The following is an 18,388-nucleotide window of genomic DNA, read 5'->3' as shown; positions in this document are numbered from 1 at the left end:
GACTGGAAACACTACATTAAATGCACTTTATTTAAATAGCATAAAACATATGCCAATTGGTCCTGTTATTGGGGGTGAGGGGTCCTGAAGGAAACAGGAGTAAAATGGAATTCAGCTTTCAGGGCTTTGCTGTGTTGTCCACATCAGTCTTGAACCCCTGGGATTACACAGTCCTCCTGTCTTGGTCTCAGGAGTAGCTGCAACTACAGGTACACACCACTACATTCCATTCTTTCCAGTTTCTTAGCTCAGAAAGTCTAGCAATCCGTGTAGCTCCTTGCAGCTCTTCACTACCTCTGGGACAGACAGTAGAATCTGGGAAGAGACAGAGAAAACAGTTCTGAGTTATAGGCCTGGAGGAGAGAAAAACAGAAGCTGCTGTAAGAAGTCGCACAAGCTGAGGACCAGAGCTGTGGTCCTTGGCTCCTCCTGTGGCTGGGCCCTGGTACCTCCCTCACTCTTACCTTGTAGATATGCTGAATAGTGTCGTCGAGTTTCTTGAGCTCTGTGTCAGATCGCCGAAGGTTCTCCTCCAGGATGGTCCTCTAAAATGCAAATAGGCTTCATAAACCCCAAATTAAAAGCACGTAGCTAAAGCCGACAGGCAAGGTGCTTGCTTGTTGTGGGAGAAAACACAGTTCCTTACATGGCTCTGATACTTGGCTACCAGCTTTGCGTTCTCATTTTTCATCTCCAGGAACATGGCCCTCAGCTTGTCCACCTATAAATATGTCCACATTAATAGGGTCGTGGCCTGGGGTCCCCTTTATTTGCACACATTCTTTGTTAACTCTGACTTACCTCCTGTGAGAGAGACACTTTTTCCTGGATCCAGCTAGTGGCCATCGGCTGACAGCTGCCGTCCAGCTGGCCTTCCAGGGCTTCCTGGAGCACTTTAGTCTCTGTCTCCGCATGCCGAAGTAAACGTGTGAGCTGGGTCACCTCCTCCCTGAGACTCTGGGAACAAGAGCAGAGGTAACCCAACAGCACCACTGGGGGATCCTTTCTCTCCTTCCCCCATCATGTGAGAGAAGCAGAGGCCACATCATAACATCATGAGCGACATACTATGAGCTCGCCACTCTTGTCTATCTGCCCCAGGATTTTCTCATTCTGCTTCTGAATCACTTCCTGGAGCTCCTTTTCATTCTGTGAAGAAAAGAGAGGCGCACTGAAGAAGGGCTAACTTGTTTTCAGCCCTTGTCATAGGGCACGACAGATGCCTGAGCCACGCTCAGCCCTGGGGACTAGCTCCTATCCTTATTCAGGACCAAGTCAAGCATAGCACATCTTGGTTTCAGTTCTGGGCTTTTCTTCTGGGTCTGCTTGGTCAACCCAGAGCTAACTCTCAGATATGAAATGTCTGACCCCAAAAGGGTAGAACTAGGGCAGAAGTTGGAAACCCCCCCCCACTGCCTAGATTCCTAGACAGTGGGTCCCAGTGGGCCGGGAGCTGCCCCAGTTCTTTATCGCCCCACTTTTAGATCCCTCCTTCACTTTGTAGCACAAGCACAAGGCCTGGTTCAGCTTCTCCATGTCTGCATCCTTTGCCTTCTGGGCTTCCTGATGCTCTTCTTCTTGGGCCTGTAGTCTAGTCTGCAGTTCACAGCTGTGGGAGGGAAGGATCTGGCATCATTCCTGTATGCTGTCTGCCCTTGGCATGAGGGGCTGTCTCATCACCGCCGCCATGAACACCGTGCACCACTCACATCTTTCTCTGCAGGACCCCGACGGCTTCTTCTTTAGACTCTTGCAGCAGGGAGCACAGACTCCGAAGGTCCTGTAGCATAGCCCTCATTTCTGCCAGGCTCGTCTCCAGGTCTGGGGTCTCTGAAACAGAGTCCTCGATAGAAGTACCAGCCTTTCTGCCTAGAAGGACAGGGTAGGCAACCACCATTTCCACAACTTTATCTTCCCCACCCACAAAGTTGAAATATCCGGAACATTGCAGATCCCAAGAGACAGAAATAAAATGAGCCCAAGTGGAATTGAGGTTTTTAGAGCAAAGCGCTCCTCACTGCCTTTGTCTCTGATCATCATTACCAGATCTCTGAGAAATGAGGCACGGTCCCTGGGGCCCATCCTAACCTGCAGGCTGAAGGGAAGCTGCCGAGGCTACCCGGGTGAAAGCACTCTTAGCACTTCCAAGCAGCGGCACAGGAGCTGGTTCCGGTGCTGAAGCAAAAACAAACCAGGTATGTTCAGCCACACAGAAATTCAAGGCTGTCCTGAGCTACGTGACACCCCACCTCTAAAAAAACAAAACCACAACCACAGGAAGGGTCTCTCTGGTGACTCAATCAGGGGTCTGCCACATCAGAATGGGGTCAGACAGACATGTCAGCAGTGTACATCTGAGCCAGCTGAGATCAGCATCAGGGTCATTTTCCCTTCTCTTAGACCCCAAGGTCATTAACCTTTGTCTGCTGCTGCTGTCAGGACCTGTTCTGAAATGGCACAGTCATCAGGCAGAGGGTGTTCCTGGGTTGGAGCACAGGCTGTGCTGGGCAGAACAATCTCTGATTCAGCCTAAAGACAAAGGAGAAAAAATAATAATAATCAACTGTCTGGCTGTCCCTTAGGTGCCCCGACTCTCACAGGGTGAGATGGGAGAGCTTCCACTCTACCTTACGGGTCTCCAGCCTTTCCCTGAACATGCTCCCACCAAAACAGCAATAATTTGAAAATAAAAGAACCAAACCTTTAAGTCTTTTAGCTATCATTATTGTCCTTTCTCTTATATTTAATGAAGAGGGAGGAAGGAAGGAAAAGGCTTGTAATCCTTTCCTAACTACCTATGACTTGGCAGCCAAAGTTCTTGTCAGTAGTTCACCACTGGCATCCTTACTTTCTTTTTTAAAACATTCTCTTTTTTTGTTTGTTTGGTTTTTTGAGACAAAGTCTCTCTGTGTAGTAGCCTTGGCTGTCCTAGACTTGATTTGTAGACCAGGCTGGCCTCAAACTCACAGCCTCTATCTCCTGAGTGCTGGGATTAAAGGCATGCGCCACCACACCCAGCCCTAAAACATTTTTGTTTGTTTGGGTTTTTCTGGTTTTTCGAGACAGGGTCTCTCTGTGTAGACCAGGCTGTCCTCAAACTCACAGTGATCCTCTTGCCTCTGCCTCCTGAGTGCTGGGATTAAAGGGGTGCGCCACCACGCCCAGCTGCAAAACATTTTTATTATTATTACTAATTTCTGCGCATGTGTGTCCGTGCGTAAGAGTGAGGACAGAGGGATGCCAGCTCCCCTGAAGCTGGATTACAGGCAGCTGTGAGCTGTCAGAAGTGGGTGCTGGGAATAAGCAGCTCACGCCCTTTGCAAGAATAGTTGTGCTCTTAACCACGGAGCGGTCTCTCCAAGCTGGCATCCTTACTGTCAAATGCAGCGGGGACTCCCTAGCTTCTACTCTACTGGGCCTGTTTGATACTGATCATCAGGCACTTCTGGAAACTTTTCCTTCTGAGTCATGACCTTGGATCATGACCTTCCTCCAGGGACAGGCCCCTAGAGATGTTTCTCTTCTCAACTCACAGGTCTCTCCTTAACACTTGAATTTCACGCACCACTTAGGGTTCAGTCCTCCGCCCTTTTTAAAAAAACAAAAAACAAAACAAAGCCTCTATGTCCACCCAGACTGCGTTGCTTCTAGAACTCTACAAAAACATTCCCTTCAGACCATCATTTCCACATGAATGGCTCTTTAATCCCTTTCACTCAACTGGACTTCTTCCCAGTCTCTAGGCCCAAAGAAAACAGAAATGCACCAGAATGTTCTACATTAAAAACTAGTGTATACATCTTAGTCTACAAAGAGAGTCCAGGGCAACCAAGGCTATACAGGGAAACCCTGTCTCAAAAAAACAAAAACAAAAACCCTAGCATGTATAAAGTTAAGTTCAACATTTTCTGTTTTACTCTCTTGAAAACTTGTTTCCAGTTCAGTATTTGCTGTTCTAGATCATTGCAGGCAGCAGATGGTAGCCTGCCAGTGGCTTCTGCAATGTTTCAGGAGGACTCATTCCTTTAGTGTGCTCTTAAGCTGTATGGCAGAGCTGAGTAGTTGAGACAGCGCCATATGCCCACAAAGGCAAAACATTTATGATATGGGAAAAGTTAGCCAGGCCACTTCTAGATGCCAGAGTCACTTTCTAATAATTTTATGACTTTCAGTCAGTCACTCTTCTGCTTCTACATCAGTCATCAAGTTCAGTTTCTTCTACACCCTCTTCCCCACTTTCCTTTTTTTGTGGGGGTGGGGGGGTTGTTTTTTGTTTTTTGAGGCAGGGTTTCTCTGTATGGCTTTGGCTATCTTGGGCTCCTTTTGTGGACCAGGCTGGCCTGGTCTCAGAGACCCACCTAGCTCTGCCTCCCAAGTGCTGCAATTAAAGGCATACACCATCACATGTGGCTGAGGCAAGCTCTCTTATTTAAGAGTTCATAAATAAGCCAGGCATGGTGGCACATGCCTTTAATCCCAGCACTTGGGAGGCAAAGGCAGGCGAATCGACATGAGTTCAAGGCTGTCTCAACAACAACAACGAGTTCATAAACACAGTTAAGTCTGCTGAGCCAAGCTCCCCCCCATCTTGCCTGCATGGCAAACATTTTACTAATGGACCCATCTCTCCAACTCCAAGTCCTTAAGCATTGTCTGCACTCATGCAATTCATTGCCTCCTCTATACTCTGCTATGCCTAGCATTATTATTAGTTCAAGCCTTCAAAATGTGGCCCATCCACTTTCCCAGACTTATCTCCAGCCTTGCCCCATTTACTTCCTACACTCAGTCATAAAAACTGACTACCTATGCCCCCAAACAGCCACAGTCTCAATAAAGAAGGCCTTGTTCACCCTATAATCTCAGAACTCAACCAAGTCTTGCTGAGTTAGACACTACCAAAAAAAAAAAGTACACATAACTTTGTGCATAACTTTCTACATGTAGTTTTTATGGTACCTCTGGGTGGTGGGTTTTCTTACGTGCCCACCCTTCTAAACCTTGACTGCCAGGGTCAGCCACCTGCTTTGAGGAGACACCCTAATTCTCAAAGGTAATAATGGCCCTCCTTTAAGTTCGCACAGTAGTCCATGCAGATCGTAAGTCACAATGACAACTTTACAACTCTGTCTTTCCTGCAACACTGCAGGACTTTGAGCATTTTCTGTGCTCAGCCCCCAGCTAGAGAAGATGATCTTGGTTGTAACTATTGAATAAACTAATTAATTCTAAATACTGAATAGTATCAACGACTTATTGTTTAGTGTATACCATGGAGAAGCCAAAGAAAGCAAGGCTAAATTTCTTTCTTTAAACACTGATACCGAAGGAAAGTTAATACAAGCACCTAAAGAGAAAAGTGTGTCAGGAACATAAGAGGAAACCATGGAGTCCACATGATCTCAGACGTTCTCTGGTAGGTGAATTTGGGAGAATTTTCATAGAAAAGAAGAAAGGATTTCCAATTAAAAAAAGAAGAGAATGGATATAGAAAAGTCCAGAGGCCAGGTGTGAATGGAAATGAGATGTGTGTTATATCTAAGCGTGTAGTGAGAACTGTGCTTTCTTCTCCTTTTTTTTTTTTTTTAATAATTTAAGTAATTTATTTAGATTATATCTCAATTGTTGTCCCCTCACTTTTATCTTCCCGTTCCTCCCTCCCTCTCTCTTACCCTATTTCCCTCCCCTAGACCTGTGACAGAAAGAGACCTCCTCCCCCACCATATGGTCACAGCTTATCAGGTCTCATCCTGGTAGCCTGCTTCCCCTTCCTGAGTGGCACCAGGCCTCCCCATCAAGGGAAGTGGTCAAATAGGGGACACCAGAGACCAGAGTTCATGTCAGAGTCAGTCCCCGCTCTCCACACAACTGTGGAGAATGTGCTGAGCACTGGCTAGATCTGAAGAGGGGGAATTTTGGTTTCTTTAAAAATCCAGGGGAGCTGGAGTGATGGCTCAGCTGTTGAGAGCACTGGCTGCTCTTCCAAAGGACCTAGGTTCAAATCCCGGCACCCACAAAGCAGCTCACAACTGTCTGTAACTCCTGTTCCAGGGGATTTGACACCTTCACACAGACATACATACAGGCAGAACACCAACGTACATAAAATAAGAATAAAAAAAAAAAGGTTATTTTAAAAAAAAAAAAAATCCAGTTATGTCATGTGACTAAGTTTTTGTTTTAATCCCAGGTGAGGGATAAGAGGCTGCTCCACAGCAGGTGATTATGATTTGCCTCATGTACTAGCAGGGGGTGATCTTTGCCAGCTGCAGGCAGTTTATTAATGCTGGGCATCCTGGAGAAGGGATAAATTGGAGAGCCCCAGAGGGCCTGTGGCAGCTGCTACTTCCCCTGTTGCTGCTGGTCTCTCCTGCTGCTGTGTTTGCTATTGCTGGATTGCTGGTTTGCTGGACCGCTGGATATTACCTCGAGGTAATCAGCAGGAAGCAGGCTATAGGTCTGCACCCCCTTTCCCTCCCAACCTTCTTTCTCTCCCTACCGAGTGCTGGGGGTTAGAAGGGTGATGGGTAAAAGAACCCAAATAAAATAGATAAGAAAGTACACCCCAACATAAGTAGCATAGCTAGAGAAATAGGCTTACCATTAGAGGGCAGGAGAAGGTGACAGGCTAAAGAGTTCCTGAGGGTGAGCCGGGCGTGGTGGTGCACGCCTTTAATCCCAGCACTCGGGAGGCAGAGGCAGGTGGATCTCTGTGAGTTCGAGGACAGCCTGGTCTACAAAGTGAGTCCAGGATGGCCAAGGCTACACAGAGAAACCCTGTCTGGAAAAACCAAAAGTTTTTCTGCTCTCCCAGAGGACCCTAGCTCATACAGTTACTGGCACCCACATGCACACTTCACAAGGCCCAGTAACTCCAGTTCCAGGGAATCCAATGCCCACAGGCACCTGCATACATGCAGCATACATTCGCCTGGACATACACATAACCACGAATAAAAAGACAACAAAATCTTAAAAAAGAAAAAATAAGGCTCAGCGATAGACTGTCTGCTTGAATGTGTGAGGCCCTAAGTTCAATTTGCAGAACTAAAAAGGCAAAGAAAAAGGAAACAAGAGAGAATGGTATGGGAAGGAAACCCAGTGTCCTACCCTGTTGTCCTTTAGTTTTGCCTTTAAGAAGAGGGTGAGACTCTGCAGCTGCTCCGTCAGCAGCTGCAGCTCTTGAGACTGCTTGTGTGTCTTCGCCTGGGCCTGTTTCTCATGCTCTGTGATGGTGCTGGCCAGCTCAGCCCTGAAATTTGGGATCCCAAAGGTGAACAAAGATGAGGTACGTCCTCGGAACACTCCTCCCAGGCCCCTCATGCTCTAGGAAAGAGGCTCAACACTCCCATGATTCTCTCTTCAGGGAGCCTCTGGCTTCTAGAAGGGTTAGTGGGGGAAAGCAGCACTGTGCAGAGCACAGAGAGGCAGCACTCTTACTTGAGGCTCTCCACAGTGTCCTTGAGGGTCTCGCACTGCAGGCTGCGTTCCCGCAGCACTTGTAGTGTGCTTTTCAACTGACACTCCATCTGGCCCAGCTCTAGGTGAACAACTTGACTCTCTTGATCTGCAAACTGGAAAGATGAGAGAAGGAGAATGGAGGGAAGGAGGAAGGGAAGGAGGGAGGGAGGGAAAGGAGAGGGAACTTTAGCACCTGGGACAGAGGTTTTCTCCAGTGCAGTCTCACCCCAGCAGGCGAGGGTCTCGCCCTGAGCTCGGCTCCAGGCTGGCTTGCTTACCTCCAGGGTCTCCTTTAGGTCCTGTACCTCCTTAGCCAGCACAGCCTGCTGATGCTGCAGCTTTGCTTGTGTGTGTTTCAGTTCCATTTCTTCCTTTTGCCATCTGCCAAAGACCATCTATTAGATCCCACTCAGGCCTTCGTGCTGGGTCTCTCTATTGCCATAATTACCCGACAGGAACTCACTGAGCAGCCTGCTCCTTGTTGCTCTGGGTAAGTTGACACAGCAACTCTTCCTTCACGGCCAGGTCCTGGACACAATGGGAATGCTGACTCTGTAGTTCCTTTAGTTGGCTGTCTGTGCTAGTCAGGATCTGCAGCTGAGCCGAGAGATCTAGATCAAAAATATCCTAATGACACCTGGTGGTCACTAAGCCAGAACCCAACACACACACATACACACACACACACACACACACACACACACACACACACACTCTCTCTCTCTCTCTTACAATTTTGCCCCAAATCAAGTGTTTTATAGCACCTCCTTACTCTCCTGCCATACACACACCAAGCAGGTTAACTGTATGCCCCTACACACACACACACACACACACACACACCTGCAACAAGGCGACTGTTTTCCATCTTCAGTTGTTCTATTTGGCCTTTACAGTCCTCTAAACAGGCAGAGACTTGTTCCAGTTCCTTCGAAACCTAGAAAAGACAGTTTCCTTGCTATACTTCCTCCTGAGTCAAGAACCCCGGGACTCAGTGCAGCATTTACTATGGATAATAAAGCAAACTTCCAGAACAGCAACACTGCAGAGAATGAAGCTGATCCCCAGGAACAGCTGGGGACAAGACAAATTATTGAAGTGAAGGTGCTGGGCTCAAAGGAAACAACTGGGTTCTCGCCATCTTACAGCTAAGCGAAGTGAGAGAAAGCAGGCCTAAGCACCCCCCCACTGCAAGTCACCTGCTTCTTCCCCTCAACTGCAGCATCCCGATCATGAAGGGCCTGCCGGCTCTTGGCTGTGAGTTTCTTGGTGAGTTCTTGAGACCGACCCAGCAAAGCTGCCCATGTCCTATACTGCGGAAGTAATCAGATCAGTAGAGCACACTCAGGGACAGGAACTTGCCTCTAAGGGAGTGGTGGTGATGGCCCCAAATACTCACATCCAGCTGGATGGATGTCCAGTCCTGCTGCAAGGCAGAAGTCAGACTCACTGCCTGCTGAGTCAGCTCCTCTTGCTCTGTGTGAAGCCCTCTCTGGAAGGGAAGAGTTATGGAGGCAGCTAAGTGCGAGTATGTAACCATCTTCTTAGTGCCATCATGAGCCCCCAAGAACAAAAATGCCCTTAAATTACAAGTTGAGTTGGGAGTGGTAGCACACACCTTTAATCCCAGTGCTCAGGAGACAGAGATAGGCAGATCTCTGTGAGTTTAATGCCAGACTGGTCTACATAGCAGCTTCTCAACTATACAGTGAGATCCTGTCTCAAAAAAGGAAAACACAATTACCAGTTGGGTCTGGGCCTCCTGTAGAAGGCTTCTGAACTCCTGCATAGATGTCAAATCCTGTTCCAGTCGGTTGATGCGCTGGCTAGCATGTGCACGGAAAGCCTCCAGGACTGCCTCTGCCTGTTTAGGGAAAAGGTTGCAAGGACATGGTATGTAACAGAAGAGATGGCACAGAAAGCCATAACCTTAGAGACCTCGGTAGCTCTGAGTTCCCCAAGGCAGGCAGTTCTACAGCTCAAGCCATTCCTACAGAACATTCCGGAACAGCTGGCCACCTTACCGCATCTTTCCCTTTCAGGGCCATTTCCTCTCGGCGTCTTGCCTCCTCCCTTTCTGTTCTGAGGCTCTGGAGCTTTGCCTTCAGTCTCTTCAGTACATGAGAACAGGAGGAAACCAGGGTTTCTGCACGCCGAGACTGCAAGGGAAGAACGAGACGTTATGCTTGTGCCTTCTTCCTTGCTTATGGTCCCATTGTCACCATGCTTTACCTCTCGACTCACTGCATTTCTGTCTTCTTTCATGTGTGCCAGGGACAGGTGAAGCAAGGATAGCAGTTCTCTAGAAACTAGCACCCATGAGTGCTGGAGAGGGAGGGAAGGTAGCAAGGCTAGATCAAACAGATTCATCAAGCAAGATGAAGGAGCACTGCAGGGAAAAGCCATTGACTACCCCATGCCCCAAATTCCAAGTTTCTAATAGTGAGATGTTTTTGTAAACGTTTGGGATGCTCCCTTCACAGCCACAGCTGTGTACCACTAACCTCCTAACCACCCAGGATCCTCCAATTTTTATCTTCACAAGGGCCCCCAGCAGTGGTATAAGTTCAATCAATACTTGCCATGACATCCCTGGCTTGCAGCAGGGCCTGTTTAACCTCCTTGCTGTCCTGAAGGTGTTGAGGTGTCTTAGTGACCTAGCCAAAGAATAAATCCTCTTTTTAGATGGATAACATACACCAGCAGCCTCTCATATCCCTTCAAGCCAGTGAGTTACAAGAACCATTCATATGAGATGGGAAAATTACCTCCAACCAGATAAAGCCAAGGGAGAAAGGAGACCCTAGAGAGGGCCGAATACCTTACAAACATAAGGACCACCACGCCCAGCTCAGACAGTGTTCTTAATCTCTCCAACCCAATAAATAAGCCTTTAAAAAAAGAAGAACAACAACAACAAAAAAACCCTGGGTGTGAAGCTAGAGAGATGGCTCAGTGGCTGAGAGCACTTGTTGCCTTCCGGAAGACACGGGTTCAGTTTCTCTGGGTTTGGTACCCAACACTGAAATCAGGTGGCTCACAACCATCTGTAACTCCAGTTCCACTTGATCAAATGCTTTCTTCTGGCCTCTGCAGGTACTTGCATACATATGGTGTACCATACACACACACACACACACACATACACATAAAATCATCTTTTTAAAAAAAAAAAAAGAGCTGGATAAAGGGCTAGAGAGATAGCTGAGAGCTTAAGAGCACTGCCTGCTCTTCCAAAGGACCTGAGTTCAATTCCCAGCAACCACACAGTGGCTCACAACCACCTATAATGATCTGGTGCCCTCTTCTGGCCTGCAGGTGTACAGAGCACTGTATAAATCATAAATCTTTAAAAAAAAAAAAAGTTGGATGCAGCTGGGTGTGGTAGCAGGCTGGCCTCAAATTCAACAACGATCCACCTGCCTCTGCCACCCGAGTGCTGGGATAAAAGGCGTGCGCCACCACCGCCCAGCTGGGAACTTTCATTACAGCAGAAAGGAAGACATTAGAACAGGGTAACCGCAGAAACAGCAATGCTGGATCACCAAGCACTGAGTGGCATTCAGATTTTAGTAGGCAGCCATATCACCCTCAGGGTTCTTTTGGCTTTTTTGTTTGTTTGTTTGTTTGTTTGTTTTGCTTTGTTTTTCGAGACAGGGTTTCTCTGTGGAGCCTTGGCTGTCCTGGACTCACTCTGTAGACCAGGCTGGCCTCAAAACTCACAGCGATCTGCCTCCGAGTGCTGAAATTAAAGACGTGTGCCACCATGCCCAGCCACCCTCAGGTCAGGTTTCTTGGAGTTCATGGCTCCGGCTCTCTTCTCTAGCAAAGCAATCATTACTTAGGGCATTGTATGGAAAGCACAGAGTACCCACAAGTCCTGCATAGGCCACACACACTGCTCAGAGCTGGGCAGTCAGGCAGGTGATGAAATTAATGTGAAGAGGCAGCCAAGTGGTAAGGATACGCAGTGTAATGGCAAATGGCTGAAGGGATGTCATTTCCTTTCTCTGCTTCTGCTTCAGTGACCTCCCAAAGGACCTGGCAGCTTCAGGGGAAAAGGATAGAGGGCAGATCTGGGGACATGAAATGAGGCCAAGGACAAGAAAAAAGATACAAAGAAATTTCAGGAGAGAAACTGGCCAGCTAGAGAAACAAGGAGCCCATGGTTTCCAGATTGGGGCGGGAGGAGAGGGAGGCAAAGTTATGCCGACAGTCCTTGCAACTGAAGAGAGGGTTTGGGCCCCATCGCTTCCAATACAGTCACTAGTTACTGCAGCCACGTGCTGAGACTTTCCATCCTTTCCCCAACACTGCTCTCTTCCTTCCTACACCTGTGACGCCACAGCTTGCGAACTCTAGGACAGTGCTCTTTATCACTATTTTACAACAGCAAGAACCAAAACAAAAGATCTGCCTGCCTCTGCCTCTGGAGTGCTGGGATTAAAGGCCTGCACCACCACCGACAGAATTAATTTGTTTGTTTGGTTGGTTGGTTTGGTTTTTCGTTCTCTGTGTAGCATTGGCTGTCCTGGACTCGCTTTGTAGACACCTTTAACGCCAGCACTTGGGAGGCAGAGGCAGGTGGATCTCTATGAGTTCCAGGCCAGCCAGGACTAAAAGCGAATTCCAGGACAGCCAGGGCTATTACACAGAGAAACCTTGTCTTAGGGTGGGGGGGTGGGAGGGAGTTACTTTTACAATTAAAGGCATGTACCACCACTACCCAGCAATCTGTAGCTTTTTTAAAAAGATAGGCTATCCTCAAATCCTCTCTGTAGGTCAGACTGGCCTTCAATTTAAGGCCATCCTGCCTCAGCCTTCTAAATCCTGGGAGCACCTTGAGCAGGTGCTCAAGACCTCAATTTTTACAGATATTCTATGACTGAGCCTCTGCTTAAGGCACCCTCTTTTCCCTCTGGAAGCTTCCCAGCTTAATTTCTGAGGCAGAAGATCCACTGGGATCCTCCAGGCTCTGTGAAGAAGAGTCTTACCCTGCAAGGAGAGCTGTCGGTCTGAGTGCTGCTGTCTTGAGCTTCCCAGGAAGGGGCAGTCAGCTGGCTCTTCCAGGTTTGTAGCTGGTGAGAAAGAGCTTCCAGCAAGACAATGGAGTTCAACAGGTTCGCTTCTAAGTCATGCCGGGATAAGGCAGTCAGATCCGGAGGACCACAGCTACCGCAGGAAAAGAAGAAAAGGCAACAGCAAGGGGAAGAGATGCGAGTGGCAGGTCCAGAGTGTTGGAGCTCCGGAGGCACAAGCCTGGAGGTTGACACTTACCCCAAGAGGAGGCGCTCTGCCTCTGAAGTACTGTCTTTGGAGCCGACTTCCGGCGGTACTGGAGGAGTAAAGGAAGTTGCCACAGAACAAGTAGAGAGGGGTGTGTTGCCAACGGCAGCATCCTGAACCACAGGAGGAAAGGATAATCTCTGGCGCAGATTTTGCAGCATGACCGACATAGTCACACCTTTTTCTAGCCAGGCCAATGGGGACATCCAAGCCTCTGCATCTGAGCCAGGAGTCCTACCAGCATCTTCTATTGTGGGTCCTGGAGCTCCCTGGGGTACCATTTCTACCAGACTTGATGCCAGAGAGAAGGATGGGACATCTTCTGCACTTGCACCAAGTGCTTGCTCTCCCAATCCAACCACCTCAGGGAGTGTGGGAAAGCTCTCTTCTGTTTCCTGTATAACTCTGCTCTCTACAGTTTCCTCCCCTGGATCTACATGATCAACGGGGAGGTTTTTGCTCAAGATAGCTGAAGGAGAAAGCCAAGCCACAGAGGAATTCATCACACTTTTAGAAGGTTCTAGGTCCTCAGGTGCTTCAGTGTTACTGTTTCTTAAGGGAGGGTCCTGAGATGTAGGTTGCTCAGGCTTAAGAGCAACAACTTCTGCAGAGCTGTCTTCCATACAAGGTGCCGCCTCTCCTACGGCATCTAAGGGAGCCTCAAGCATCAGGTCTTGCGGCTGCTCCAATGGGAAGGGTAAAAGAACCATGGTATTAACTACACTTTCATCAACTGGTTCTCCTACAAAGTCATCCACTGCTTCCACCGCCTTCTCAGATGTACTGAGAGGAGAGCTGCTTTCAGGAATTGGATCTGAGTCATGCTGACAAGTGTCTATGTGCTTTGAAGGATGGCTGAAATGTTCTGAAAGGAAGCTGTTCTCAGTATTGATAAAATCCACTGGAGGTGAGTTCTCGGGGTTGATAAAAGCCACTGGAGATGACTTGTCGTGCCTTTCCTGCCAAAAAAAAAAAACAAAAAAAAACCAAAAGGAATTGACTAAGGCAGTCAATTCAATTCTCAACATATTAATTGTGGTTACATCGTAATATCTAAACTCAGAAAAAAAAAAAGGGTCCTTATTATCTCTTCTGAAGTAAGAAGTTACTTGTTGGTTACTACACAGAACCACCAGGAGGAAAAGAAAGCTAGGAAGCCACTTTGGATCCTTACGCATCCCATACACATATGGTGATGCAGACAACACTTTTTTCTTTTTTTTTCGAGACAGGGTTTTTCTCTGTGTAGCCTTGGCCATCCTGGACTCACTCTGTAGACCAGGCTGGCCTCGAACTCACAGCGATCCGCCTGCCTCTGCCTCCCGAGTGCTGGGATTAAAGGCGTGCACCACCACCGCCCGGCTCCCCAAAATAATTCTTATAGTTCCTGAGTGGCCAAAGCAATCCCACCCTCCCACCCAAGAGCTGTCAAGAGTCCCTCCTTCCTGCCCCAGTCTACTGCACAGGAGAAGTCAAAATGGCGGCTCCTGTCAAAGAGGTGATGCATCCTCAGCAGGAGTTGTCAGTGGTGGCAGCACCTCCTCTCTTGTCTCTGTTGGCTGACTCAAGCTGCCCTGGATTCCCTTTATACACTTTGCATACTTTGTAAACTCTCAAGGCAGTAAAGTGGCCAGGCACCTGCCTGAGGCGCTCCAGAGGCCAGGCCCCTCCAACAGACCTCTCTGTCAATAGGACCCATACCAGATTATCCTAACTTTACATGAAAACTCCCAACCAAACCCCACCAATCCCTGAGCTTCCCCCAAAACCCACAAATCCCTGAAATGCCACCAATCCTCTATCTGGAAATCTCTGCCCAAGGAAGTTCCTCCCCCAAGAAACCCTAGATAAAGGCTGTGTCTGCTCAGTTCCCTCCTGTCTTCTCCCAGGAGCAGAGGCAGCCAGTCCTGGGGTCATGCCTCTAATAATTCTCTTTAAAGAGATTTGCTGCCTGGTATGACTGTTTCTTCAGAAGACGCCAAGAAACAACGAAGAGAGGAGAAGAAGTGGAGTTGGGGCTGCGGCTCCTGAGCTGCACAGCTCAGCTGGGGGACACCCTCCCCTGGGAGCTGCAACACCTCTCCTGAGGAAGCTTCCGCTCAGAGCTGTGCAGTTCTTGGGCTCCCGTGTTGCAGGATGTCCTTCCATTAGGACACCGTCCCACCTCAGAGCTGTGTAGTCCCTGGGCTTCCATGTCCCAGGATACCCTTCCATCCAAGCAGAAAGGCCAACAACAACAGTAATAATAACAGAAAACACTTCTGACTAAAGTATAGCTCCAGGGGCTGGAGAGATGGCTCAGTGGTTAAGAGCGCCACCTGCTCTTCCAAAGGTCCTGAGTTCAATTCCCAGCAACCACATGGTGGCTCCTAACCATCTGTAACGTGATATGGCGCCCTCTTCTGGCTTGCAGGAGTGCATGTAAGCAGAGCACCCTATATACATAATAATAAATAAATCTTTAAAAATAAATAAAAATAAAGGATAGCTCCACATAGTCAATTCTACAAAGTAATAGTTTAAAGTACTGGCTAGTAGTAGTGGTGGTGGTAGGTAGTAGTAGTAATGTAATTATAACAACAACAACAATAATAATAGAAAATACTTCTGACTAAAGTACAGCTCTGTACAGGCAATTCTGCAAGGTAATTTTTTTTTTCTTTCTTTTTTTTTTTTTTTTGGTTTTTCGAGAAGCGGGTTTCTCTGTGTAGCCTTGGCCATCCTGGACTCGCTTTGTAGACCAAGCTGGCCTCGAACTCACAGCGATCCACCTGCCTCTGCCTCCCGAGTGCTGGGATTAAAGGCGTGCGCCACCATGCCCGGCTATGTAAGGTAATATTTTAAAGTACTGACTACAGGAAAATTCTAACTACCTTCTAGGCTGCATGGACACTGTCTTAGACTTCTGTCAAACAGATCTCTCTCCATAAATGAGTCAGTTTAAGTATTTCTCAGGAATTTGGTAAAGGTCAAACGGGAAAAGAGGTAATAAAAACCAACAGCTAAATAGAAGCGCGGGTTCTCAGTGGATTCGTTTTTAACCACCCCAGGGCACCTCTCTGTTGGCCTGAATAGCTGTAAATGGATGTCGCACAAGTAGAAGGCTTCATTATCGTTATTAATTACGTTCCAGCCCTGGCCTTTTGTTCCCCTGAGCACTCAGCCTGGGCAAATAGCCCAGTTGGGAAGCTGCCCCGGCGCATCTCACCTTCAGCTCCAGCTTGCGTAGGAATGGGGTCAGCGAGGAGAACACGGGGGGTCCTTTCCCTGAATCCGTGTGGACCTCGGGCTGCAGTTTAAGCTCTCGGAGAGGAGTTCTCATAGCTTGTTCTCGGAGAGAAGTTCCCATGGCTGGTTTTTCCTGAGAGAGAAAGCAAGTGTGAGAAAACCGGGGCTCAGCCAAAGTGCACCCCTCCTCCCTCCGGGAGTGTTTTCCTGCAAACGACCAGGCCGCGAGGCTAACAATGCCTTCCGCGGCCCCATTCGGGGTGGGGGGGGGGACCCGGACGTCATCGGCCTCGGCACAGCTGGTGCCCGGCCCTGGTAACGTCCTGTCCGCAGGAGTCCTCTCCTCACCGGTTGGGGCGAAGGCGACAAGCCTAGATTCAGTGTTTTCACCCTCCACATCTTCAATCACTTTTCAGACCAAGTCGAAATTGCCACATTCACCCGCCGCCTCTATTTGAACCCAATACGCGCCTCCTGATTGGCTGCGGGGCCAGACAACGTATGGTGGGCGGGACCTGCGTCCGCCACGCCCCCGCCGGCCTCTGAGCGCTAAGCCTAACGCCACCGTTTGGGGTTTCAGCAGGCACATCCATCTCCGTGGACTCTGCGGGGAAACTGGGAAGTAAGGAGTCCTGTTTCAGTGGTTCCTTTTCCCTCAGTACCCGAGTGAGCCGCACTTCACCCAGGGTTCGGCTGTCCAGGCGCAGGTGCCAGTTTCATAACGGTCTGAGAGAGTCCCTAAGTGCCCAACTTAGGCCTTCAGGTAAATAAATGCCCCTTCAGAATTTCTGACCTTTCTTGCAGTAAGATGACTAAAGTAATGACAGACATGTACTGTACTGCACATTTATGATGAGCCTTATTAACTCATTCTCTCTTGGTTTTGTTTTTGTTTGTTTTGGTTTTTCTTGACAGGGTTTCTCTGTATAGCCTTGGCTGTCCTGGACTCGCTTTGTAGACCAGGCTGGCCTCGAACTCACAGCGATCCGCCTGCCTCCCGAGTGTTGGGATTAAAGCCCGTAAGCATATGCGTTCCTTGTACGGCTTGAATTCTTCACATGGGAATGTAATACAGGTGTAAAATGCACACCACATTTCAGACCTCATAGAGAAATATTAATATTACATATTGAAACATTTTAGATATGCTAGGGTACATAAAATATGTTAAAACCTCATGTTTTAAAACCTTTTGAGGGCCTGTGGTGGCACAGACCTTTAATCCCAGAATTTGGGAAGCAGAGGCAGGCAAATCTCAGAGCTCAAAGGCAGCCTGGTCTACAGAGCTGGTTCCAAGACAGCCAAGGCTACATGGAGAAAGCACTTTTTCCAGCAATTCTTCTGCCTCAGGTTCTTGAGTCATGAGAATGCTTTTGAGCTTGCAATTGGCCTAGGTTTAGCAGAAGGTATATCTCAAGAAGTATTTATAGTCCATCAAAAAAGATCCAGGAAATAAATAGTAGGCGGTGGCAGGAAAATCCAGGCAGGTAACTGTTAGCAAAAGCTTGCGTTACACAAATGTGTGTGGGATGCTCAGTACTTGTGGCAGTTGGTAGAGCAGACCCCAGATATATTCATACAAAGATAGGGTGCTCCCAGTAGCAATTATGGGTAGGAAGGGGCAGATAAAAAGGGAAAGAACATTAACAGCTTGGTATCAAAATTGTAGTTATAAGTAAAACAGGGGCTGGAGAGATGGCTCAGTGGTTAAGAGCACTGGCTGCTCTTCCAGAGGTCCTGAGTTCAATTCCCAGCATCCACATGGTGGCTCACAGCCATCTATAATGTGATCTGGTGCCCTCTTCTGGTGTGCACAAAGACAGTGTACTCATATACATAATAAATAATCTTTAAAAAATAAGTAAAACAATAAAATGTAAAGATGAACTAAAGGCAGACTGTCTCATAAGTCTACCACCCTCATGTAATGACCAATTATATGTACTCTTTTGTATAAACACACGTATAAACGTGCATACTGGTTTTGTTTATACATATGTAGATTTTTTTTTTCATACAGATAGTTTGATGCGTGACATAGGTGTCTAGGATTAGTTCTTTCTTTCTTCCTTCTTCTTTTTACTGTGACAGGCTCTTGCTAAGGTGCTGAGGCTGACTTCAAACTTATAAAAAACGTTCTCCAAAAAAAAAAAAAAAAAAAAATTCTCCATTACAGGTGTGGTGGCGCACGCCTGTAATCGCAGCGCTCAGGAGGCAGAGGCAGGCAGATCTCTGTGAGTTCGAGGCCAGCCTGGTCTACAGAACGAGTCCAGGGTGGCCAAAAATAATAAAAAAATAAGAGAGAGAGAGAGAGTGTGTTCCAGGTTTGGGCTGGAGAGATGGCTCAGTGGTTAAGAGTACTTGTTGCTTTTCCAGAAGACCCAGGTTCATATTCCCAGTGTCCACATGGCAG

The 18,388-nt window shown here is 47.9% G+C and overlaps 1 protein-coding gene across 1 annotated transcript; it reads right to left on the bottom strand.

Annotated features, from left to right (window-relative positions):
• Positions 1–242: 242 nt before the first annotated feature.
• Spag5 (sperm associated antigen 5) lies at positions 243–16,458 on the bottom strand. Its single transcript, XM_051158053.1, has 24 exons — positions 16,324–16,458; positions 15,956–16,108; positions 12,739–13,706; positions 12,456–12,633; positions 10,044–10,118; positions 9,694–9,786; positions 9,486–9,620; positions 9,206–9,325; positions 8,861–8,953; positions 8,661–8,774; positions 8,305–8,398; positions 7,925–8,072; positions 7,740–7,842; positions 7,441–7,574; positions 7,111–7,252; positions 2,418–2,529; positions 2,089–2,175; positions 1,710–1,830; positions 1,498–1,609; positions 1,069–1,149; positions 802–957; positions 647–721; positions 465–545; positions 243–315 (listed from the first exon to the last, which is right to left on the bottom strand). Exons 1-24 carry the CDS (start codon positions 16,372–16,374, stop codon positions 244–246), a joined length of 3,498 nt encoding a protein of 1,165 aa, XP_051014010.1. The 5' UTR covers positions 16,375–16,458; the 3' UTR covers position 243.
• Positions 16,459–18,388: the final 1,930 nt, after the last annotated feature.

This window comes from Acomys russatus, chromosome 16 (assembly GCF_903995435.1).
Source record: "Acomys russatus chromosome 16, mAcoRus1.1, whole genome shotgun sequence".
In the NCBI taxonomy this organism is placed as follows: domain Eukaryota; kingdom Metazoa; phylum Chordata; class Mammalia; order Rodentia; family Muridae; genus Acomys; species Acomys russatus.
This window is presented reverse-complemented; position numbering and strand designations above follow the sequence as displayed.